The sequence below is a fragment of the Camelus ferus genome, chromosome 35 (assembly GCF_009834535.1).
Source record: "Camelus ferus isolate YT-003-E chromosome 35, BCGSAC_Cfer_1.0, whole genome shotgun sequence".
Lineage (NCBI taxonomy): Eukaryota > Metazoa > Chordata > Mammalia > Artiodactyla > Camelidae > Camelus > Camelus ferus.
The window spans coordinates 1,746,116-1,770,913 of NC_045730.1; the positions used below are offsets into that span (position 1 = coordinate 1,746,116).

Here is a 24,798-nt window from a genome sequence, read left to right on the forward strand (position 1 = left end):
CAGGAAACTGAAACTTCAGCCCGATTTCCTCGGAAACCTTGTATTGTGATGCGTGCAAAACACGGTGTCACCCAGGGAGGAAGAAGAAGAAAGTGAAGGCTCATCCTGCCAGAGTCTCTAGAAAGCCTCAGCTCACGCAGAGAACGTGGCGTTGGGGGGACAGACACAGAGGCCGGTGGCAGCACAGAAACCGGCTCCCACTCACACGGCTGATTTTCAACAAAGGTGAAGTATTCAATGCAGAAAGGTGAGTCTTTTTAGCAACCGGCTCTGAGATGGCGCAGCACAGTCACTGTGTATAAAAGAGAACATGACATTCCACCTTTGCCTCCCACCATAAGCAGATATCAACTCTGAGACTGAGTGAGGCAAAAAAAAATTTTTTTTTCTTAGAGATAGCACCAAAAGCACAATCACAAAGTCTTTTTAAAAGTTTATTGACCGGACTTCATCAAAAGTCAACAGCTAATTTTCAAGGTAGAAGCTGGGAGAAGTGATCTGTGAAATATATATCTGGCAGAGGACTTGTAACCTACAGTTCATAAATAATTCTCACGGCTCAATAAGAAAACAATTCAAAAACGGGCGTGGGAGGAGGGTAGAGTCAGCGGTAAAAAGCACGTGCTTAGCATGCACGAGGTCCTGGGTTCAATCCCCAGCGCCTTCATTAAAAGACATAAATAAACCTAATTACCTCCCCTCTCCCCCTCAAAAAGAACTGGGTGGCTACTTAAATGATAAACCAGTGGCCTCCTGTTAAAAAAAAAAAAGTGCTTTTTTCATGGCACTAAGACCCCTACTTTACAAGAGACACACATACACACACACACACCCTGTGTTTCTCTGGCTGCAGTGAGAAGCTTTGGCAAAGCTTAGATCTCAGGGTTCCCAGCCAGACCGCGCTGGGCCAGGAGACGGAATCTCGCCAACTCCCCAGAAACTAATAAAATCCTGTCTGCTTAGTCAGGATTTTACTTTCTCAATACTCCAGTCGTGGTAACACTTACATAAGTAAGCTCCTTTATTTGAAATTGTTTTTCAGGAAAGTATATATTTTCTAAATTCCAGCGTGAGCTAGGGAACAGAGCTCCCAGCCACGCACCAGCCTGATTTGCAGAATCAGGTTCATTTGCGGGAACAGAATGCAGGCTGAGAGCTCCCCTGCTCCACATCCTGGGGACACAGACGAGGCTTGTTTAATCCCCTGGGGGGTGTGCGTATGTGCGCCTGTGTGCAGGTGTACGTGTGTCTACACACGCACGCACCGTAATGAAACGCGCAAGTCAGGAAGTGATGAACTTGGATGCGTCTCAGGAATGCACAAACACAGCCGAGGACCAGCCGTCTCCAGGGAGGACTTCCAGGACCCATTGGCTAACAAAATTAAAGTCATTCCTGGAAGGCCACCAGGACGTAGCTAACGAGATGCAAAAACAAGCTCCGATCGCAGGGCCTCACTTTCAAAATGGAGAGCGAAGAGTGAGCAAACGAGCTGGAGGATGGCGAGTCCTGGAGAACGGGCTGCAGCAGCAGCTGTGCCAGCATCTCTCCAGAAGCTTCCGGGGAGGCTCTGGACAAGGGGCCCTGGATCTCGGGCAAGAGTGACGACTGTTCTCTCTCTCTCTCTCTCTCTCTTCCCGTTTAATCCTTCAGTGGAAAATTCCCTTCAGGGAATTCATCACCTTTTGTACTTACCCCGCGGGTACCAAACCGCCCCCTGACCTGCACGCCGGTTCCTAATCAGCCTGCGCACCTGGGAAAGCCCACACGGCTCACGAGGGGTCCTGGTGCAGCACCTCTGTGACTCCAGATCACCGGAAGTTAAGACCAAGTCTGCAAAGTGGGGCCTTACACAGACTCTTAGCATTTCCCTGTTTTCTTAAATTTTTAAATTTTTTTAGTTTTTGGTTCCAGGAGCCAGGAAGCTCACAGCCCAACATGCCCCCAAGTCTGGAAACCACACGGACTGTGAATACACACATGTATTTCATTTCATCCCCTAAACTTTCCATTTGCATCTGACTCACCTCACTTTAGATGTGTCTTTTTTTTTTTTTTTGGTGGCCTGATCTTAAAATAAAAATCTGAGAATACGTTTAAAAAGAAAGTTTCTGTACCCTCCAAAATCTTGGAGCCCAAGAGGAAGACCAGCAGCCAAGCAGCCTGGGAACGAACGGCACCTCCTGGGCCAGCACCCAGCCGCCAGCGGGGCACAAAGGTTTCTGTGTGCAGCTCCAGCAAGAGAGCCTTGGGGAGCAAATGTGTTCTAGCCAAAGAGGCCAAGGTCAGGTGAGGCCACGTCCTTGCCCTCCGGGGGACAGGGGGTGAGGCCCACGGGTTGGGGGAGTGAGAGCAGGGATCCGTTGGAGAACCTGAGACTTTGACCCCCCGAGCAGGGCGGACCTCCCTCCCGCATCTGCAAAGACCGGGGCCCCTGTGAACGCTGGAGATTCAAGCTGCTGACTATTCTGAATAGTGAGCTGAATCCTCGGTGATCCCCACAGCAAGATGAACTGTCTTGATGTTTCTAGTGACCAGTTACATTGTCTCCAGGATAACTTTGTTTTCCTTGCTAAGAGCCACCCTCCCCCCATCTGTTTCCCGCCCTTCTTACTGGGTCCCCACTCAACTGTTTTAATGGTAGAGGTGAGAGCGGCCACAGGAAGCAGACGAAATGGGTGAGAATTTGCCAGTGGAGCTGGACTGGCGATGCTGAGACAAGAGAAAGGAGGGGGCACAGCAGAGAAACATCCCAGGTCAAGTACAGGAGCTTCCATCCTTCATCAGCAGCAAGACGTCCAAACTCAGGCCTGGATTCCCAAGTCCTAGGCCTTTTCCATGACCCACCAGTCATGCAATTAATTTGGGATGGGGGTTAATAGATGGTTTCATTTTTTCACTACTGACAGACAATCTGCCAGACCAGAAGTGAATGGGAACCGTGCGCAGGGGACAGAAAGCAGAGGCAGACGGCATCACCGGTCCTGGGAGGAGATGAGCTCTTATAAAGTTTACACCCAAACAGCATCTACAACTCCTGCTGCGCACGTGCTGGCCTGGGCCCCCAGCCCATGCACAGTCCCTGTGTGCTCGTCTGCAAGCTGCAAAAACACAGCTGTTTGCAGCTTTGCTTTGGGATATTTTGGTGAGTTCGCCCTTGAACACTGGCCAGGAACCACGTCAGTTCAGATATAGAAGTGAGGAGCTTCAAGAGCACGTCATTACAAGAAAATATTTATACGTCTGTGTGTGTAGGACTGAGTCACTTTGCTGTACACCTGAAACTAACATTGTAAATCAACTGTACTTCAGTAAAAATTTTTTAAAAAAAGAACACATCATTACGAACCTGTAAACGCTGAGGGGGAACGCTGGTCTACGCGTAGACAGTATGCAAAATGGTATTCAGATTTAGCAGCTCACAACTAAAACACAGAAGGAACGTATTCAACCTGTGTGTACTAGTCAGGGCTCTTCAAAGGAGCAGAAGCCATGGGATATATGTGTACGGACAGAGAGTGTGTGTGTGTGTACATTCACCCCTCCCCAGGCCCTCAGTGGGTTGGATGAGACCCACCCCTGTGGGGAGGGGCTTCGTGTTACTCAGCTCCCTGACTCCAACGTTAGTCTCCTTGGAAACACCCTCACAGCCACATCCAGAAACCATGTTTTGTCAGCGATCCGGGCACCCATGATCCGGTCAAGTTGACACATAAAATTAACCATCACATGACATTACTGCTAAAAATCACCATAATTTCCTTTTCCAACTGGAAAATTCCTTTCTAACTCATTTTTCAGTAGACAGCCACCTCTCTTTTCCTCTGTGTTCTGAAGTCACACAGCAATTACGGAAGTTCTTCTGAAAGAACAGATCGATTTCTCCCACCTTATCAACACACACGCTCTCCTGTTACACCAACAGTGTTGGAAGTACAAGCAAGTCTCCCTTAACTTTTACCAACACACAAAGAAGGAAAAAGTTGTTCTCTGAGAGGCCCCAGTTCACATCCCTGATGGAATTTCCTAGAAGAGTTAAACTCTTAATGGCCACATACTTTGCAAAAATAATGAGACTGTCTTCCTTTCCAATTTTTTTCCCCAGCGTCTAGATGCTCGCCCTAACTGGTTCAGGATGACATGATTCTGCGTCAAGGTCTTGGAGAACTTCCAATTGTTTTATATATAATTCAAAGTTGAGCTGCCAGATATAAAGCAGAATTATTTTAAAATTTGGACAAGGACACTGAGAGACAACTGGAGGGCAGGGGGGAAGCATGGGTTGAAGACAGCATTTCCTAATTTAGCAAGTGGTTTCATTTATTCTCAGACTTTCCAGTGCAGGGGAGGAGGAGAGGGAGGGTGAGGCACGAGGCAAAGGGCAGATGATCTCGGAGCGCTGGTTGCCAATGAGCCCGAAGTCAGCTCAGGGGGTGGGATGGAAGGAAACTGCCAAGACGAGGGATCAGATGAGACTTTAGACCCTGGCAGACACCTTGCTGAGACCGGACCAGAGGGCCCAGCAAAGCCTGCCTGCTCTCCCCACCCTGGAGTGACATTCCTATGATGTAAGTGAGTAGGAGCCACAAAAGCTTGGGGTGAATTTTTTAGGCAACAATAAAGAACTAATGCACGTGGCAGGTCCTGCTGGAGGTGAGCCGTGCGGTCCACGTGGCATGTGAGTTTCCCTCCTGTATCAGAGGACTCGCTTCTGAGGCCAAAGTGTAAACTAAAAAAAAAAAAACAAAAAACAAAAAACCTACAACTCCAGGTGAAGAACTACTAAACTACATGTACTGCAAAAGAAACAGAAGGGAGTATGTCTTTCCATGGCACCTGTGGCATCAATATCTCACATCCCGAGAGACTGAGCGATGGGTCAGAGCTCAGGAGCAGAATGGGAAAGGAGGAGGAACTACCTGTCTGAACCACAACGCTGCCTGAAGCCTCCGTAGCTTTTGCCAAACAGACATCACCTCGGGGGTCTGACAGCTCTAAACTTTGTTTTCCATTATCTATGATATTTTATTCCCAAAACAATACTCGTTCATTGGAGGAAAAGACAGACAATACCCACATTAAGCAGAAGAAAGGACATTAAAATGTCTAGATTTATTGGCATCTATCTGCACGCACGTGTGCACGCACAGGCCCACAGAACTTCTGACCCTCTTCGTCTAGGAATGTATCCTGAACACATTTCCGTGGAAATGGGTATCCGTCTTCATAACCCTAACAGCACTAGAAAATCCGGCATCCATTTGTCTCATTTACTGACTTGTTTGGAGTCTAACTTTGTATCTACTGTTTTCTACAATACAGACAATTCCACGCCCAATGGCCAACTGTCTAAATTACAAAAATATCAATTTTATAAGAAGATGAAGGCTTTGGGGCAAAATAAAATTCCGTGCGCACCAACTTTTCAAAGTGTAGAATGCTCTAGAAAGGGAGGGGTGACCCTAAGGCACAAGTCCTGGGCCTCGGGCACCTCTGGAGGAGATGGGCAGAGCCTGGCTCGGCTCTCCGGCTCTGGGAGAGTGAAGGACAGACACCCAGCGTTCTCCCCGCACCCCTGGCTCAGGCTCAGTCCATCACAGGTGTGTTCAGGCTGTGCCGCCGTCAGAACCGGCTGGGACTTGTTACTCGTACACATTTTCTGGCAGGACTCCCAGAAACTGGACGTTGGTGATTCTGGCAGAGTGGGGAAGACCAGGCCAGGTGATTCAGATGACCATGGGCCTTTAGAAGTTGCTAGATGTCCTCTGGTCTTGTCCACAGCGGGTATTTATTTCTCTTCTGCAATAAATTTTTGATGCTCGGAGGAATGAGCGTTGAGGATAAAGCAAGCCCCCCACGAACGTGCGCCCACCCCACCTTCCATCCAGGGCGACACCGTTCGTGCCAGACCGGATGGCCTTTACTTCACCTCTCCCCTCTGCATCCACTCGACGCACATGCGTTGCGCGTCCAGCAGGAGGCACTGTGCTATCCTCACTGGGAACCGCTGAGGGGGCCGCTTATTAAAGTCTTTTCTGGGGGTGGCTGTACCCCAAGCTCAGCGCTGGGAGCGCCGCGAGGCCGCGCCCCGAGAGGCATCCGTCCGCACAGTCGCAGCAGGGAACCCGCCTAGACAAGCTTCCAGAAAAGCCGGCTCCTTGCTCATCCGTCACCCAGGACGTTAGACGTGAACGCCTCAGTCCAGGGGTCACCAGGGGAGCCATGAGAGCATCTGGTTGGCGACACCGCGGTTCCTTAGCAAGCAGTTGGGTCTTATCGCCCCGCCGAGACTCTCCTGCCCTTCTCCTGCCCCTCCATTCCCCGCGCCTGGCCCGGTGCGCGGGTGTCACCAGGGTCCCCTACGGCCACGTTCCTTCGTCTCCTCGTGCGCCAGAGCCCCAGTCGGGGGACAGGACCGGCGCTTCGTCATCGCCCGCCAGCGACGCCCACGTTCGCCCACCGACTGGAGGACCCGCTCGCGCATCCTTCCTCCCTGACCTCAGGCCGGAGGAAAAGCTGGGGCGCCCGCGGCTGGAGCACTGCCCCTGGAAGGAATCCCGCGCGCCCCCCCGAGTGCCTCTGAGACGGTTCGGTCCCCGCAACTGCCGCGGGCCCGGCGCCACCGGCGGCGCTACGCAACCCAACCCCCCGTTTACTGCGCTCCCCGCCCTGCGATACCCTCGGCCGCCTGCGACGCTCCCATAGCTACCGCGATCCCCATCTGCAGTGCTCCGCCTTCTGCGTACGCCCCCCACCTGCCGCGCTCCCCTCTCGTGATGCCCACCCCCACCTTCGGGGCACACCCTCCTGCGGTGCTTCCCCCGCCCCCACCAGTGATGCTCTCAGAACCTCGGTGGTCCCGCCCCCTATGATGCTCCGCCCACCTGAGGGGCTTCCCACCCACCTGTGGTGCTTTCCCGTCCCCCTGCGGTGCTTCCGGCCCGTAATGCTCCTCCCACCTGCGATGCACCCCCCTCCCCGGCTCAGCCTTGCATTGCTCCCCCAATTGGTGCTCCCTGCAGGCCAAGCTCCCCCAAGTGGTGCTCCCTGCAGGCCGGCTCCCCTGGCCCCGCCCGCCCCGCCGCCCTCGCGCCCCAGAGCCCGCCCTTAGCCGCCCATTGGCGCTCGCTGCGCGGGCGGAGCCGGCGGTTCCAGTGACCGCGGCGCGGGCGGGGCGCAGTGCCTGCCGAGCACCCTCCCCGGAGCGGTCTCCGGCCTGCTCGCCATGGACGACCGTGATGTCTCCCAGAACCCCAGGGGCTCCTTCCGAAAGTTCCTGGAGCACCTCTCCGGGGCCGGCAAAGCCATCGGCGTGCTGACCAGCGGCGGGGATGCCCAAGGTGCGCGACCGCCTCTCCTGGCCAGGCGCGGGCGGCGAAGGGAGGGGCCTGGGAGAGAAGGGATGTGCGGACTCCGGAGAGAAAGGCTGGGGGCACCGGGGAAAAGGATGCGGTCACCGGGGGAAGGGATTGGGTACCGAGGAGAAAGGATGGGGGATGGGGCGAAAGAACGGGGTGGAGGGCACCGGGAAAAGAGATGGGCAGAGGGGACCAGAAAAAAGGGAGGAGGTTCCAGGGAGAAGAGATGGGGGAACCAGGGAGAAACGAGGAGCAGAGGGGTACGGGGGAGAAGCCCGGCTCCCAGGAACCTCTGGGGTACCTTCCTGGAGCCGGAGCGGGTGCGGGCCGTGAAGCCTCAGAATGGGTGACTGCGCGGGCAGTGGGTGGGAGGGATATGGCAGTAGGATACCTTACCAGGAAGGTCAGTTTTCCACCTTCACGTTAATTTTTAATTGCAACGGGTGTTGGGATCACCTGGACCGAGTTCGGAGGTCATTTCTCATCCGAGTCTTAGAATGAAGCCGGACGCCCCTCCCAAACTTGGCCACAGCGCAGCCACTTCTGATGCCGCGGCTCCCACCCCAGCTCCGTCCCCACCCCACCCCCAACGTCGTGGAAAAAACCGCTGGGTCCCCGCTGCGCGTCTGCAGCCTCGCGACCCCCGCGCGGCGCGGGCCAGGTCTCCGCTGCTATCCGGCGGGACGCGGCGGGGGGCGCACGGAGGTCCCATCCGGGGTTGCCGGGTGGCTCGGCACCGCCTTGCGTTTCCGCTGGGAGATTTTAAAAAACGGTTTTCCGCCGCTTTAATCTTCTGTCCCCTTCCGGCTCGTCACCAAACGGAAAACTGAAATGGGTCACTAGGCCCTCCCCGCCAGCCTCCCCTGGATGGGAAGGACCAGGAAGCGGGGATTCCGGGGCGTCACCAGCTCCCGGGCTGCGGACTCTAGCCGCCGCTCCCCACTCACTCCCCAACCCCCGGCCAACGTGGAAGCTGATTTTGGGGAGAAGGGGACCCAAGCTCGAGGACACATGAAGGGAATATCCCGATTTAAAGCCGGGGTGACACAGCCGCGTCCCGGGCCCCTAGCGCTGGGCGCACGTGCGGGCGCAGTGGTTCCTAGACGCTCAGGCTTTCCGACCCTGGTAAATCCCCAGGTGGCGAGAGCCAACCGCTAGAAAGTAGCTCGGCGCTGGCCAGGCGGATGCGTCCGGAGACGCCTCCCCAGCTGGGCTTTGGTTTTTATTTTACCCTCTTCCTCCTGTCCCGGATGAGGTGAAAGGCCCCGATGCCTCATTTTCGCCTGCTTTGAGGCCACACCCGTTGGAGGGATACTTAAGTGATGGGCCCGGCACCCTCGCCTGCCGCCCACCCTGCCCGTGACCTTCCCTTCGCCCTTGAGCCGGGCGGGGCCGGGCGGGTGCCGCAGGTGGGGCGCTGTGGCCCCAGCCCCGCCCGGCGCGGGCGAGTACGTGATGCGCGGCCCGTCGCCGCCCGTGCACCCCGCGCCCTAGACCCCGGGCACCCGCGTGCGGCGACCCGGAGGCGTGGGGCCGCGCTCTCCCGGGAACCTGGGTCCCCGGCGCGTGGGTCTCTTGGAAGCCCCTCCCTATCCTACTGAAGGTGGCGCTCCGGGCTCAGTCACCGCCCCCGCCCCGCCAGGCTGCCGGAGCGGAGCGGGGCTGCGCGGATTTGGTATTCTAGTAAAAGGACCCCGGTATAAACGCTGAAGAGAGAGAAGATGTGACGTGGCAAAGGCTGCGAGTGGGTAAATGGCACGGTGAGACAGATGCCATCACCCACGTTACTTAAATAAACACCGGAAGATGTGCAGGTGGGGTCGCGTGGAGTGGCGGGGGCCTCAGAGGGGCTTCCCCGTCAAGCGGCTTCAAAAGCGCGTGCGTCCGGAGACGTGGGCGAGCCCAAAATAGGAAGCATGTTGAAAAACTCTTACCCCGGGCTTGGAAAGAGACTAAAACGTTGGCACAGGAAGAGGAACTGGTCTCTTCGTCTTCCACGTTTCAAGGTCAAAGTTTCAAGGTTATTTCAGAATTAAGGTGCTCTGTTGAAAAAAATGTGGGTCATTATTTTGAGTTCAAAAGTTTGCTCAACCACCTGGTAGCTGGTGTACAACCATTGAGGCAAGAACACGGTAGACAAGATCAGCGTTCTCTCTGCTCCCTATCCTGGCCCTGGAGCTGGTGCGCAGTTATGAATAACAGAGCTCAGTAAGTCCACACCCCTTCCCGGCAGTGGAAAAGGATGCTTTGCGAATTAAAATTATATGAGAACGTGGCTTGGTGGCTTGGTCGGTGTATTGTCAGATTAATGGGAGATGGTTGTTCTCAGGAGGTGCTGCCAGGCACAGTGGCCTGATGTTCTGAACCGGGACATCTGGGCGGCCCTTGCAGAGCCCACCCTGGCCAGTTGTCTAGGCATTTTCCCCCAGGCAGAGCTGAGCCTGGTGCCTTCATTTCTTCTGGGACTTCATGCCAAGCGCCACCTCCGGTTTTGATCCAGTCTCAGACCTAATTGAATGTTTGGATGCATTTCTTTCCGAGAAAGCCCGCCTGGAGACGTGCTCCCCAGGGGACCAGTCTCGGCAGCAGGGACTTGCAGACCCCTGGAGGAGGTTGTTCCTGGGGGTGCTCTCTGTTGTACCCCTATTCTTTTACCATTTTCTCTTGACTCCAAATGACATCAGTGCTTGCTTTTCCCGGAGATGAAAGATCTTTGCCCACAGCTGAAGACCAAGAAGGATAATCTCAAAAGTCTTCACTTCAGGACAGTTTTCTAATCAGATGTGAAATGAGGGTAAAATTCCATGTTGAGATGATGTAGCTGCGAGTCACTGGACACATCTTATGTTCCCAGAGCTTTAAGGTTCTCCAGGCCTAATTACGTCCCTCCAAGACACGCACGCCTTCCTCTTGGAGGCGGGGAGAGAGACTCAGGGAGAGAGAAGTGACCTCGTTACGGTGACACGGCTCTGAGGTGGCGCTGGCAGGATTTAAACCAAGTTCTAAGAGATCTCAATCTCACTTTCCGGGAGGCCCTGCTGGTCAGGGGCCCTTCTCAGGCGACGCTTTAACATCTAATTAATACACAAAAGGGAGCAAAGCCCAGTTTGCTTAAAATTAGATGACTTTAAAGCAGCTTTAAGAACAGAAAATGGGTTTGCACCGTGAGAGCATCTGGGTGGCTGAATTGTTGTAACACTTGAGGCCAGCGTGATCGAGTGCCTGTTTCCGCAGTGGAATCTGTATTATGTGGTGGTTGAAAAGGAAGGAGAAGAACCCCCCCCCCCCAGCTATCTTCCTGACCTCCCCAGCCCCAGGCATTAAGCAAGACTACTTCTAAGGCTGATTTTTTTTTTTTACATTCTTTGGGTCACCTCTGTTGTCACACGGAATGTCTGCAAATTTAAATTCATGTTTACTTTAACCTAAAATAAGTTCCAGGCCGGTGGACAGACTTCCCATGGCTAGATACCCACCCTCAAGCCAGCTTGTGTCACACCCCAGAAGTGACCCATCGCCTTAGACACAAGTGCAGGCCTTCTGGAGGGCCCAGTGCGGCCAAGAATGCAGAGAAATGGACCATGAGGGTGGCTGAACGGGAGAGCCGAGTCCTTTTTGGCCTGTGGCAAAGTAAACATGAAGCCTGTAAACGGAGCCTGTACAGCCCTTCCACGGACGGTAAGAGTAACCGGCCCTTAGTGAGCCTTTGCTCCGAGGCCAGCGCCAGTGCTTCCCCGCACTGACTCATCCTCATCGCACACGCGAGCAGGTGAGCTTGGAGATGAACTGACTGCTGCTAGGAGGTCGGGCGTGGCTGCCGTGCGAGTGGGGCCCCGGGATGCAGGGCCATTCACCAGTGAGTCCCCGGCCCCCAGCTCAGTACGTGGCCCCCGGCAGGCACCCAGATGTCTGCCGAAAGTCTCCCTCCTGGAGTCTCCCCAAGTGCGGACCCCTTCCTTCTGCAAAATGGCGGGCGACTAGACATTCTAGCTGGCTTCTCTTCTCGTGAGCCACTTGGATGAATTAAGCCTCCACTAATCAGAAGCGCTCTTACCTGCCACAAACTAAGATTAGAACTTCAAAGTCGTCCTCAGACGTGTGAGGTGCCAGACGAGCGGAGTCGAGTGTAGATGGGTTCTCCCCTGAGCATGTGTTTCTTGAGCTCAGCCTCTGGGCCCTGCTTGGAGGTGTGTGTGGAGGGGTTCCCTCTGTGCCCACCCAGAGCTCTGCGGGCATGAGGGCCCAGCAGGTGACAGCAGCAGGCGCCTCTCCTCACGCAGCTCCGGGCCTGTACTGTCCTGGTCTGTGCATGAATGTTTTCCAGTGGGATCTCTTCCACTGATAATGTAACCATTAATTTGGCAAAAATTATTGGGTCGAGGAGGCTGAGCGTTAGAATGATGGTGTTAGCCCCACGAATGCCGTGGTGAGTCCATGCAATTGCATCCTTTTCTACAAATGCACATGCCGTGATGTGACACATTCAGATGACCCTTAGAAGCTACACATGTGGTCCTCTTTCCAAAAACGCATGCTTTCTCCCTTGGTTCCAGAAGACTCAAGGCTTTGATGCAGGACTCAAACCTTGTGTCCAGGAGAACTGGGGCTGTTTGACTCTCAGTCGGATGGGCTGCCAGAAGCAATTACCCTAGAAATGGGAGACAGGGTAGCAACAGGTTAAAGGCAGGCTCAGGGCACGAAGCTGTACACCTGCTCCAAATGTAGTTACGTTGAGTATGTTTGGATTAAAAAACAGATGGCTCTGTGCTAAGAACATAGCTGAGTTATTCTTTTCAACAAGCTCTGGACGGGGTTGTGATTCACTTGTGACAAAGCGTCTGCCAGGCCCGTTTCCTCCCACCCTGTGCTCCACAGGGCTTCGCCGCCGCGCGCTCGGTGTGCTGGGGATCGCAGCAGTTGTGCTGGTCGGGACACGGAGCGTCGGGACACCTTCTCCTCAGGACGTATTCCCCCTCCCACACCTAAATTATTCACTTTACAGGGCAGCTTTCTGGAGAGCTTTAGTAGCAAGAGCAAAATACGGCGCACTTCAAGTTTGTCTTCTGACACGTGCAGACATCCTTGCTTTGGTGCAAAGATGAAAACTCCATGAACTCAGAAAGAAACCTGTAAGAGGACTGAGCACCCGGCCTTATTTTTCAAAAGGGAATTTAAATGTTGAAATTAGTAAGGGCGTGGCTATAAGCACTGAGAAATATGCAGGGAAAATGGCTCAAAGTGGTAAAAGAAAAAAAAAAAAAAAAGCCAAGTGAGGAAGTTGATTATACTCTCCAGATCACATAGGAAATAAAAGGAAACCCCAATTATTTTATTAGAAGCAACATGGTCCTAGTTTCTTACAAATTACTCGAAATTCAAATTTTATCAGAACAAAATCTCAGGAAGCATTTGGGTCCACTGCCTCCCTGATCTCAAGGAAGAAATTATCTTTTTTTTAAATTGAATTATAGTCCATTACAATGTGTGACTTTCTGGTGTACAGCATGTTTCAGTCATACATAGACATAGAAATACTTGTTTTCATATTCTTTTTCGTTAGAGATTGCTACACAATATTGGATATGTTTCCCTGTGCTATATAGAAGAAAACTGTTTTTTAATTATTTCATATATAATAGTTAATATATGCAGATCTCAAACTCCCAGTTTATCCCTTCCCACCCCCTTTCCCCCGCAACCATAAGTTTGTTTACTATGTCTGTGAGTCTGTTTCTGTTTTGTAGATGAGTTCGTTAGTGCCTTTTTTCTTTTCTTTTTTTAGATTCTACCTATAAGTGGTCTCATATGGTATCTTTCTTTCTCTTCCCGGCTGCCTTCACTTAGAGTGACGATCTCCAGGTCCCTCCGTGTTCTGCATGGCACTGCTTTACTCTTGTTTTGGCTGAGTCGTGTCCCATAGTGAGGGAAGGAATTATCTTAATGACTGTTTCACCTGCATGATAATTTAGTAAGAAGCTACTTCAGAGTATATCACATCAAGGAAACAACTTCACAGTCTCTTCTTTTTATCGCATCCAAAGTAATTCTCTCACATTTCCTATCTCACTGTTCCCCAATTTTTTCAAGTTGTGTTTCTTTTTGGTTCCCTTAACAAGTGTGTGCATTCCCTAAGGACCAGGGTTTAAACTTTTGCAAATGATAGAGGTTACTTTCCAAACGTGAAGATTCTTACTTGGTAGCAGGGTAAGTTTCACATGGAAATCATTATGCAAGTTGCTTGAAGCCCCGGGTCTTGCTGCCGAAACAAAACCGAAAGGAAAAGGAAGGAACCCAGCCATGTCTGAGCACTTACTAAAAACAGCAGCTGCTGTGCCCTGCGCTCCCCGTGGGTGGACACCGCCAGCCCCCAAGTCGAGGGGACCCAGGTCGTGACCCCAGTCGTGGGTGTCAAAGAGGTCATCGGTGAACGTTGCTTCTCCTGTGGTCCCTGCTTTTGGTCCTTGAGGTCCTTCCTTGGGGGTGCCCGCCCGCGGGGCCAGCCCCAGACAGCAGCTTGGTCCTGCTGCCCCCCAAATTCAAGCGGAGAGCTGGCCCCTCCCCCAAGCCATTAAACAAGACCTGGGGCCCAGCGGGCATTTTTCCTCCATGTTTCCTTTTGGCGTCTCTAAGGCACAGCCTTCCTACAAGAGGGAATCACGACGGCTTTTAAGTTCAAGTCAAAAAGGGAGAGTTGGGTTTGCACACCAAGTTCAACTTTGATTAGTTTTGTTCCCTTGGCTGTGAGTTTAGCCACTCAGAGCCCGATTCCCTCTTCTCCCAGCCGGCCCCGGGCCCGCGGGAAGCGAGCCTCAGCCCAGGTGCGGGGCCCACTGGGCCGTTATCCCTTACCCGTGGGTGGAGCGCGCGCGCCGCCCTGCGAGTGGGTAGAAGCCCTGAGCTCGAGCTGAGCTCAGACCCGGACCTCCTCCCCCGGGGACGGTGCTCAGGGCCCTCCCCGACCCGGGCGCTCCCCCGTACCCCCCCCCACGTGGGCCTGCTGCAGGCCAAGGGGGTCCAGAGCTGGAGGAGGGCACTGGCCTCCTTCCCAGGTGAGTCGGGTGGACCCCACGAGGCAGGGGGAATTCAGGCCGCAGGGCTGGCCTGATGGTGCTCAGACCTGGCGGGCAGAGGTCACGCCGGGCAGGTTTTTATTTCCCCATGGGGTCCCCTCTGGATCATGTCCTACTTGTCACAGTTTCATTCCTTCTGCTGCCTCTTGTCCGCTTCCTTATTCATGCCTTTATGAAGACCCCCCGAAATGAGGTCCTGAGAAGCCTGCGTGGGGAGGGCGGGGGCCCAGAGTCCGCGTTAACTGTGCTTGCGTCCCAGGGAAGCCGGGTGAGCAGGGCCCCAGCGTTCGGTGGTCAGTCTCTCAATTATAAGGCCACAGAAGAAAGTCCTAGAATCATGGGGTCTGTGGGCAGGGACCTTGGGGAACTGCGTTATCCATTCGGTGAAGGCCTGTGGTCGGAGGCTGCCGTCCACCCCTGGCCCGGGCTGTGGAGCAATGCAGGTGGGAGCTGCAGGGGCCGGGCCGGTGAGGGAAACGCTACCGCCAGGAGGCCTTCCTGGATGTGCCAGAGCCTGGTCGTGGAGGCTGAGAGGGGGCAGCGCTGGGGCTCTGTGGTGGTTCTCGGGGAGCCGCGGGCCGTGCTGTGTGAACAGGCATCCAGGTGGGACCCAGCAGGTAGGAGGAGCCCAGGCCACGTGAGGTCTCACCTGAGGAGTTTGGCTTTCCGGGCGGCGCGGCCCTGGGGAGTCAGGGAAGGAACGCGGGCATTTTCAAGTTCGAGAAAGAAAAGATGCTAATACGGAAAACATTTCCAAAACAGTGTGCAACTGCAGCCAGCACGAGACGAGGGCAGAGCGTCTGCGGGGCGTCCGCGCCCGTCTCCGAGGGCTTAGCGCGTCATCTCTGACCTCGTCTGCAATTGTGTTTTTAACCTTGTTTTTCAGAGTTTTAAATCTAGAGCAAAATTGAGGGGTGGGTACAGAGATTTCCCATATACCCTCTGCCCCTCACATGTCACACCCTCCCCACCGTCAACACCCCACCAAATGGTGCACTTGTCGCAGGTGACGCACCCACGTTGACCGGCCACATCTCCCAGAGCCCACAGTTGACGTCAGGGCTCACTCTTGGTGCCGTGCATTCTGTGGGGCTGGACCTCGTGACAGCGACGTAAAACTCCTCCGTGCTCTGCTGATTCTCCCCCTCACCCCGCCCCTGGCAACCACTGGGTTTGTTTGTTTGTTTTGTTTTTTGGTTGTTTTCTGTCTCCATAGTTTTGCCTTTTCTGGCATCTGTAATTTTTTTAACAAGAAAAATGTATCAGTTACTTGTGTAAATACCAAACAAAAGAGAAAATGTGGTTTGAATCATTCTGGCCGTTGTGGATGACATTAGAGGGAGACGGGGGATTCAGGGGAAATTTGGGGACAAAAATGTCAGCTTTATGAGCAGGAGCTGTCACGGGTTTTAGGAGCATCCAGCTTTTGTGCTGGAGAACAGCTGTGCTGTTCCAGGTGAGAGGATACAGGGAAAGGAGGAGAGACGGGTGAGGGTAAAAATGATTCGCTGTGCTCGCTTCGGCAGCTCCTGCACTAAAACTGGAACGATACAGAGAGGGTTAGCATGGCCCCTGCGCAAGGATGGCACGCAAATTCGTGAAGCGTTCCATATTTTTAGTTTGAGACTTACAACCGTTAGCCGCTATATATAAAAATAGGTTTAGAAAAAAAGTTTCTTCTGTAGAGCACAGGGAACTATGTTCAATATCTGGTAACAACCTTTAGTGAAAAAAAACGAAAACGAATCTATGTCTGCATATGCATGACTGGGACATTGTGCTGTGCACCGGAAATGGACACACTGTAACTGACTGTACTTCAATTTTTTAAAAAGTGATTTATTACATCTTGAAATGCTGAGTTTGAGGTGACAGACAACCAGGTCATTCAGATTCTTCATGTAAGTAAATTAATTTTGAATGTGAAGTGAGACTACCAAATATACAATGTCTACGTGTGTATAGATACTAGATTACATTTAACATGAATTTATTTCCAAGATACACACCGCCGAGTTTTTCCAGCCCATGAACACTGCAGCCTTTCAAAACTGTCACCTTTCAGAGGCAGCGTTCTTATCCCGGCTTCTCAGACCTGGCTCAGCGCAATTTGGAAATTCATAACCATCTTCCGAGCGGGTTTGCCACACCAGTGCACACAGATTTAATCTCCTTGTCTGCTGAGCACATTCCTGGGACCCACAGTGGCTTCATTTGTTTCTTTAGTTTCCAGAAGCACCACTTACTTCATGGTCCATGTTCTCCAGCATCTTTAGTCCTGATGTTTTGTTCCTGAAATCTGAGTTTACGAAGGAGGCAGCATGGAACTGCTGGGGTCCCAGGAGCACTAGGCTGGATGCCCAGGGCTGCGTATTCTGAGGCTCGGGGCTGCACCCTTTCCTGGAGGAGTGGTCCTTCCTTTTCACTGCTCTCCCGACAGCCTCGCTTTATCAGCTGAGATGAGGGACAGGGTTTTACAGATGTGAAGTCCTGACCAGTTCACGCAGGTCTAGGCTATGGTTCCCTCGCACAGGTGGCTGCCCCTAAATGGTGATTCACTGGAAAGCAAAACGTGGTGTAGCAGCTTCACGAAAGGAGACCTCACACTTCTAATTTCCTTGAAGGTCCCCTGGGGAAGAGTGGAAAATGGCCTAGATTTGTCTTGATTCGGTGTTATTTCTAGTATATTGGTTCAATTTGATTTTTCTTCTAAGAAAATTGCATGACTTGTTTTGTAGTTCAGGCCATGGACTCCTTTTTTTTTTTTTTTTTTTTTTCTCTTATACTGGTAGCTGGTGATGATTTATTTTTCATCTCCCGAGACCCGTGGCCTTTTCAGCACTGTTTTCTTTGACTTGGGCTCCCCGTCAGCAAACACCTGTCCTCTGTGTTGTTTTGCGATTAGATGGAATCACCTGCAGATTCACTCCAAACCGAGGCGGCCCGTATGCCGCGCGCGTCTGCAGTGAGGCTCTGGACTAAGAGCCCAGGCTCTTCAGCGGTGATGGCCGCCTGCGGACGCGCCCTCGGGAGCTGGTCTCTGCCGTGTGCCTTCCTCCTCCTCCTTGCGCTAACACTGGAGGTTTGTGTCGCGACCACTTTGCACACGAGGAGCCTCCCAAGAGGTGACAGAGTCCGCCCACCATCACGGCCGGTTGAACAACCCCACTGAATCCGCCCCCCGCCCCGCCCCATCAGTAACCGCTGTCCCTCCTCCTCCGCAGGAATGAACGCCGCCGTCCGAGCTGTCGTGCGCATGGGAATCTACGTGGGGGCCAAGGTGTACTTTATCTACGAGGTCAGTGTCGCGTCCCCTTGGCGCTTTCTCTGTCCCTCGGGAATCCATGCCTCATACTCGCTGGGGGCCTCATGCCTGCCCGGGGCCGCTGACCGCAGGTGGGAGGTGGCAGGTGGCAGGTGACAGGCACACGCTGGTGGCCAGCAGGGCAGCCCAGGCCCCAGGAGGGCCTCGCGGGGCATCGGGTTACACCCCCTGGTCTAGGTGCACCTGTGGGAGATTTGCATGCGCGTCAAGGGGGCGGGTTGATGAGGCCAGACACAAAGTGCCATATTGACATCAACCTCGTCTTCTGATAGATTCGTGATCTCACACTGGCCGTATTTATTTGTAGTTCTCCTCCCTTATACAAGTGCTATGCTCACTCCAAACGGGGGCTGAACTTGAGTAAACATTCAGATAAATGGGGAGAAGCAGCGCCCTGAGCTTTTCATCAGTAGTGGAAAACCCAGAGCACCTCCCTGTATCTGTTTGCACCTTAATTTTAAAACGAAATCGAACAGCAGAGACGGCCTGTTACCTCCTGCCTTTGAGGGCCTGGCCACTTAGGAGTAAGTCGTGTTTGGGGGGAAGGCATCCGTATAGTTTGAAGCACATGATTCTGTTTCCAAAACTATTAGAAAAAATAACTTACAGTTTTCAAATTTATAAAACATAACAATTATACAACACAATAAAGCTTAAACTGGAAAGAAGAGAATAGGTTTTCTTTTAACTGCTTAATTCTTCCAAAGTGACTCTTAGCATCTTATTCTGATTCCTCCTAGTATCATATATGTGAAATACTGGAGGGAAATATGCACCTGATTAACACTGTAGCAAGTGTACTTTGTATACTGTGTCTTCCAGCTGCTGCTACGTTATGACGAGTATCGATGTGTTTTGCATACATCCCACAACTCTCGCGTAAATGTCTGTATAAAACTCCACCATATCGATGTCTGAGCATCTACCTGACCCCTCATTTACTCACATTCTCACGCCACGGGGAATATTTAGGTCACTGACCGTTTTCCGACTGTCCTAATGCAGCGAGCCCCAGATCAGTCTTTTAAGCGTTTTGTGGTTTGTGTCATCACCATGGTCCCAGGATTCGGCATCCGCTGAGCAGAAAAGGGACGGTCCTCCCAACAGGTCTCAATGTGTCTCACCAGAGTGGTGGCTTTGTTCCATCCCAAGCCCACGCCGTGCGCAGAGGTGGCCCAAACCCTGCCAGCTCCGCGTGTGTGGCCCCATCTCACGGTGTCTGTTGACTGAGTCATTTTCTCCACGTGTGAAGTAGCTGCTCACAGTCTCTGCTCATTGATCCGAATGACCGTTTGTTGATCGTTTGCTGGAAAGATGCTTTTTCCTGGACTTGGGTTTGCTTTGTAAAAACTGGTTCTGCAGGTTTGGGGTTTGTATTTATCTGATTTGGGCGATGTTAAAACGGTGGGTCTCATCAAAGTCTTTCCAGAAATACAGTTTTGTCATTTTCTGTTGGGATGTTTTTCGGGTCAGACTGCCCTTGTGAACATCCATCCTGGGCCGCACCTGGCGGCCTCTGGCCCCGCCCACTGCCGTGAGCTCATGCATCTCAGCCACCCAGGCTGCAGTGGCCCACCTTACTCCGCCCTCCCTCTGCCCTTGGGGTTGCATACGTGATGGAAAGTTGATTTTTTTTTCCCACTATGGCTGGAGAGTGTGCATAGTGTAGAGTTTCCTCTGCCTTTTTATTTTATTTCACTTTGCAGAGGGGTTGCTCTGCCTTAGAACTTGAGAGCAGATACCACAGCCTGGCCTGACTGCAGTTCCTAAGGAGTGGGTGTGGTTTCAAGCACCTTCTGGGGGTCCGAGCACCCTCAGATCAGGCTTTTCTGGTGTAAGTAACAAAATGTTTCAGACTCGCTGAAGACGAGTTTCCTTAGGGTTCCGGTTTCCAGCACGTTCCCCAGGACGCCTTTGATCGCCTGGCCCCGGCCCTTCCGGTTGCCTCCCTGGTGGGGGTGCCCTTCCGCCCCTGCGAGACTCCCTTGATCTTCACCATGACCTTGCAGGTTGGGGAGCAGAGGGAGGAAGTCATTTCAGTTACTTCATTGAAGAAACAGACTTGTTGTGGGCAGTTTGCTTTCTCTGTGTCACTTCTCGTCACCGGCGGGGCTGGGATGAGAGCTCAGACCCCCACAAACCAGTGATGGGGCGTGTTTCACCCCCACACTGATGCCTGGAGACATTTTTTGATCACCCCATTATCGAGGGGCAGCAGTGCGGCTGGGCTCTCGTGGGTGGAGGAGGCCAGGGCTGCGGCCCGACGCCCCACGTCGCGGAGGGTGGCGTCTGCATGTGGCGTGGACGTTGTTGGGGGGCGGGGCTGGGGTGCCGTCGAATCTGTGGGTGTGGGACTGACGGGGCAACTGGCCTCCTGTGCGCCGTCCCTCTCAGGTGGCCGGGCGTGGTGGGGTTTTGTTTGCCTGCTGCTCCGTGTCCTGTGCTTGCCCCTGTGCTCGGGGGCTGTTTGGATGCAGGCTGACTATGCGCACCAGCCTTCGCGCATGTCAGGATGGGGAGCTGAGGTGGGCGCAGCAGGCGAGCCCGAGCCTAGAGCGCCGGGGCCTCTTTGGGGGCGCCTCGACAGAGAAGCTGGTTTATCCCCACGTTGCCAACCGGGAAAGGGCACCCAGGCCCGCTTTCCTCGTAGGTGACGGGGGTCCCACTCTGGGGCCACGTTCTTCGTGTCCTCTCTGAGTGGGGGTGAGGGGCTGTCAGTCACTGGGAGCCCCACTTCCCGCCCTTCCCACAGGTGGGCGGCGAGGAGTCCTGAGTGAACGGAGCCCGCCCCCTTCAGGGGTGCAGGGAATTCTGCGGTTCCTCCGTCAGGAAGATGCCAAAGAGAAGCCTCGTACGTGCAGGGTAGCGTCAGGATGGTTCTGATTTTCAGAGTAACCGTTTTATGGGCATTTCGGGGCGTCCGGCTGAGCGCAGCCTTCAGGGGTCAGTGCTGGGAATGACCAGAACTTTGAAGCTCTTGTGTTCGGGAACAGCCTAGAGGTGGGCACATAGGAACAGAAGCCGCCTGTCTGAAGGCGGGGCCATGCTCCTCGAAGACACCCCCACCCCAAACAGAAGCAGTTCTAGTGAACAGGGTCTGTCCTTCACGTCCCGCGGAACAGGGGCCCCCAGTGGGAGCCTCGCCTCGGGGCTGCCCGGAGCCTAGGCTCTCTGTGGGCCTCCACCCACTGACTGCACTTTGACCATGTCAACACTCTCTCTCCGAATCCGGCCACCTCTTTTTCAGCACAGGTGTGAGGGCCCTGTGTCTGTAATTCTGAAATCCAAACATCTCTCAAATCTGCCAGTTTTTCCCCGACCCGTTTAGACAACAGTCCTCAGTGGGATGTGTGCCACCCAAGCTCGCCCGTTGAGTGTGACCTTCCCCAAGAGGGCACGAGGCCTGTCCACACTGCCGACAGCATGAGGTGATGTAACGTCCTTACTGCTTCTTGAAACGTCCGCCGCCCAGATGCTGACACATGTCTCGCCCCGGGTCTGGGGAGGTGGGTGTGGACCTACGTGCATACCTGGTTGACTGGCTGGGGGTCAGCACGTTAACCTTCTGGCCCTGGTTCCTCGTCTGTCCCGTGAAAATCGTGTTTTCTCTTCCCGCACTTGGAGAAAGTCTGTGCACGGACGCGGCACGGGGGCCGTGATGCTAGGGGTGTCTGACTCCGCTGGTCGTTGCCAGGCGCAGAATCGGTGCTCAGATGAGTCACTTCCCGGTGGACCACCCCGGCACTGTGGGCGTCCTTGTGGGCCTTGGTCTGCCACCCGGGTCACGTCCTGACGGACAGGCTTCCTTCTTGACTGTGGCACCTGCAGCTGGAGGTTGTGGATGTACAGGCTGTGCTGTGCCGTTGGCAGAGCATCCCTGCCTCTGACCCCAGCAGATGTCCCCTGGCTGGAGGCCACTGTCCTAGACCCCTTGGGGCTCAAATTTAGAAGATGTTTGGTTTCATTTTTTAAAGCATCATTCAGTGATGCACATGTGGCCATTCCTAGCCTGGTTTCTGATTTCTCCTAGAGCTTTCAAGTTTCCACCATCAAAACAGTTAAACAGGTCAGCATAAGTCATTTAAACGAGGGGTGTCGGCTTCCTCTTGAGCAGAAAGGGTCTGGGAAGTGTGCTGATCAGAAAACACTGGTGTTTCTGCAGCAGGTCTGGCACAGGTTTGTTCTGCCTGGAGCTCCGGGACGAGGCTACGTGAGGTGCGTGCCTGGCCCTTGGGCGCCATTCTGGGCCGGGATGGGGCGGGCTCCGGATTAACCCGTTCTCTCCACCTCTTGGGCCGGTTGTTGGTTTATTCTTGGTTTTTCCTTTTAAGATAAGGCTTTTCCTTAGAAACTTACGAGGGCCTGCAGCTTCTTGGACATGGTGAGGGCAAGAGATGCCTTTTGCAAAAGACTCTTGCTACGGGGGGACCACCCCAGGCTCAGGTGGATCAGAAGGGAGGTGGGGGAAGTCCTGAGTCACCGGCTGATGCTTCTCGGCTACAGAAGAGGCCAGGCTGTGATTCGTTTACTACAGGTTCAAATCCTATTCGATTTTCCTGCAGGTTAAAAACAAAGTCTTTATTCTTACTACAGCTCTTTAAATGTGACTAAGTTAAAAGTCTTTCCTCCTTAAAAGAACTGTCCACAGCTTGGCTCGCTCAGGCCTGGCGCTTGTAAGTGGCAGGGCTCACCATGTCTCCTCCGCACGTTGAGGGGAGGCTGGAAGTGCCCGCTGCTTTCAGCAGTGATCTTTTTACTGTTAAAAAACAGCTCATTCCGCGTGGGTTGGAGGAGCCAGGACCTCCTACCGTACAGGACCAGGGGCGTCAGCACAAGGTTGGGAGCTCATCTGTGGTCTCCTCAGCCGTCACAGGAGGTCCGGCGAGTGGCTTTCTCGCTGGAGCCCTGGGGCCCTCTCGGACCAGCCTGCGTCCGGGCTGCGCTTGGCGGGGGCCCTGGGCTTCCCAGCCTGACATCCTGCGATGATAAACAGGCTCTAGTTGCCAGTTAATACATGGGTACCCTGTTCCCCATCCTCGCAGAAACCCTCTGTTTTTCACAAAGCACATCACTTTTCTTCTGGGATATGACAAACAGCCCGCTTTCACAACCTCTCCAGTGAGAAAGGTCACGTTGAGATCGAACAACAGAAACCTGCTTTCCCAGGGAGGGCAGCAGCGGCCGTCCTGCCCGGAAGCCGAGGCTCCAGCTGCAGCTTGGGCTGTCTCACGGCGGGTGTGAAGCTGGAGGGAGGGTGACAGCGCTGGCTTTGCCGGGAGTTCTGGGACGCTGGGACATGTGGGCAGGATGGGGGGTTAGGATGCCCGCTCTGGGGCCGTGTCTGACTTTTTCATCATTTTCTCCCCATGTCAGTGCCCCCAGACGTTCTGTGCAGGCGAGGCGAGGTGACCAGAATCACATGGTCTTGTCTCCGTGAGGTCTTACCCATGCTCTTCCAGCATTTTAACTTCCCTAAAGACAAAACTCCTTAACCACTAAGTGCCCGTCTAAAAACGGTCTTAGTGATGCTGGCAGGTACAGGTAGGCATGTCCCTGAGCAGCTGAGAGGGAGGGGTTATCGCTGGGCCCTTCTGCTAACATGTCCCTTGCTGGGCTGGTTAAGCTCCTTAATTAAGTCAACTCACCAAAGGCAGGTGACCTGGGGAATGCGGAGGGTGGGGGGACCTGCCTTCCCCGTGGAAGGCTGGCTTGTGCGCACCCGGAATCATGGAGAAGAGCAGTCACAACCCCAGGGAATTCTCTCCAATCGTGGGCCTGCCCTGAGCCAGGTCCCAGCTGGCTGCTTCCGTGGGACCTGGCTGGATCCTCCCACCACCAGCATGCCCGAGGCCTTAGACCGTCTACATTCGGTTATCGTTTTAGTGTTCAGATTGTGAGAATGGCAATCTGCCTCCCCTCCCACCGACAGCACCGTGGGCTGATCAGATAAGTTACTGTGAGACAGGAGCCCCTGGCCTTGTCCTGCTGGGTCTTCGCGGTTTATAGCTGAGCAGGAAGTGTGCATGACGAGCTTTGGCTTAAAGAAACCTAATAACGCCAGAGGGTTGAGTAAGTCGGTTTGGTGTCGGGTTTCCAAAAGCACAGAGTGCAGGGGCAGGACAGTGGGGCGTCGTGTTCTAACCTGTTCCGAACTCTGGAGTTGACCAAACCTCCCCGAGGACAAATCCTCAGGCATCCTCCCCAAAGCCAGGGAATCGGCCCTGGCGAGCGGGGGTGACCACTGGTTCCCGAGAGGAGGGCGTCCCTGCGCTTCGACCCCGGTGGGCGCGGGTGTGGAGGATGCCCATGGCCTTCCCACAGGCTCAGTGACCTCACGACTCCTAAACCTTGAAGATCACTGATGTGGAGAGCCGTCACCGCCCGCCGCCTCTGCACCCGCACCGAGTTCTGCATGACGGTGTTTACTAACCCTTGAGCGGTTCAGAGCCGACCTCGCTCTGTGCTGGCGCCCAAGCTCTATGAGCAAAAAGCTTTGCTTATTAAGGCGTTAACTTGGAAAGACCTTCACTCTCCAAGGGGCAAAAGTGGGTCTTTACTGCTCCCCCCACCCCCGGGGGAGTTTGAACCCGGCGAGAACCATGTCTGAAGGTGCTTCTGGAGCGTGCGACTGTCCAGCAGGTCGTGTCCTCTGGCCCTTGGGCTGCTCGCGATTCCAGCAGAGCTGCTGATGGAGGAGTCCGAGACACGTGAGAAAGCATCGTCCACTGGAGAAGGCTTGCGGGCCCACACCACGTTTATCATTCCTAAAAGGAAAAAGGCTCCTGCGCTGTAGCACAAGACTGCAATTTCCCTCTGGTCTTTTCGCTTTAAGCAATACGCACGAGCTCTCTCCTAAGGGAAAGCCGCCCTCGGGCGGACTGGCTTTCGCCCTGCTCAGAACAGATGTGACGGAGGCCTGAAAACGCCCCTCCCCGTGGCCCTGCCTTCTGGGCGACCGGTCTGGAGACTGCTTGTTCTGGCCTCACTCAGAGCAGTCTCAGACAGGGGGTGGGGGCCGCTCAGTGGCAGAGCCCGTGCTTAGCAC

General features: G+C 54.0%; 1 protein-coding gene, 1 long non-coding RNA gene and 1 other non-coding gene across 8 annotated transcripts in view; 2 read left to right on the top strand and 1 right to left on the bottom strand.

The window, feature by feature from the left end:
* Window positions 1-5,078: 5,078 nt before the first annotated feature.
* On the bottom strand, window positions 5,079-8,526 carry LOC116661554. 2 transcript variants are annotated; one of them, XR_004317456.1, is made up of 2 exons: window positions 7,755-8,526; window positions 5,079-5,799 (listed from the first exon to the last, which is right to left on the bottom strand). It is a non-coding gene; the product is annotated as an uncharacterized LOC116661554 (long non-coding RNA). The 2 variants fall into 2 exon arrangements; XR_004317455.1 differs by lacking the exon at window positions 7,755-8,526 and adding an exon at window positions 6,905-7,039.
* The window catches only part of PFKP (phosphofructokinase, platelet), a 48,711-nt gene continuing 31,058 nt past the window's right edge, over window positions 7,146-24,798 (top strand). The window contains exons 1-2 of one of the 5 annotated variants that reach the window (XM_032473861.1): window positions 7,146-7,340; window positions 17,653-17,726. In XM_032473861.1, coding sequence (XP_032329752.1) covers window positions 7,226-7,340; window positions 17,653-17,726 — 189 coding nt within the window. In that variant the 5' untranslated portion in view covers window positions 7,146-7,225. The remainder of the gene's footprint in view (window positions 7,341-17,652; window positions 17,727-24,798) is intronic. The other 4 variants (XM_032473859.1, XM_032473863.1, XM_032473860.1 and 1 more) reach the window with 4 other exon arrangements.
* Window positions 15,939-16,045, top strand: LOC116661642. Its single transcript, XR_004317594.1, has one exon. It is a non-coding gene; the product is annotated as a U6 spliceosomal RNA (small nuclear RNA).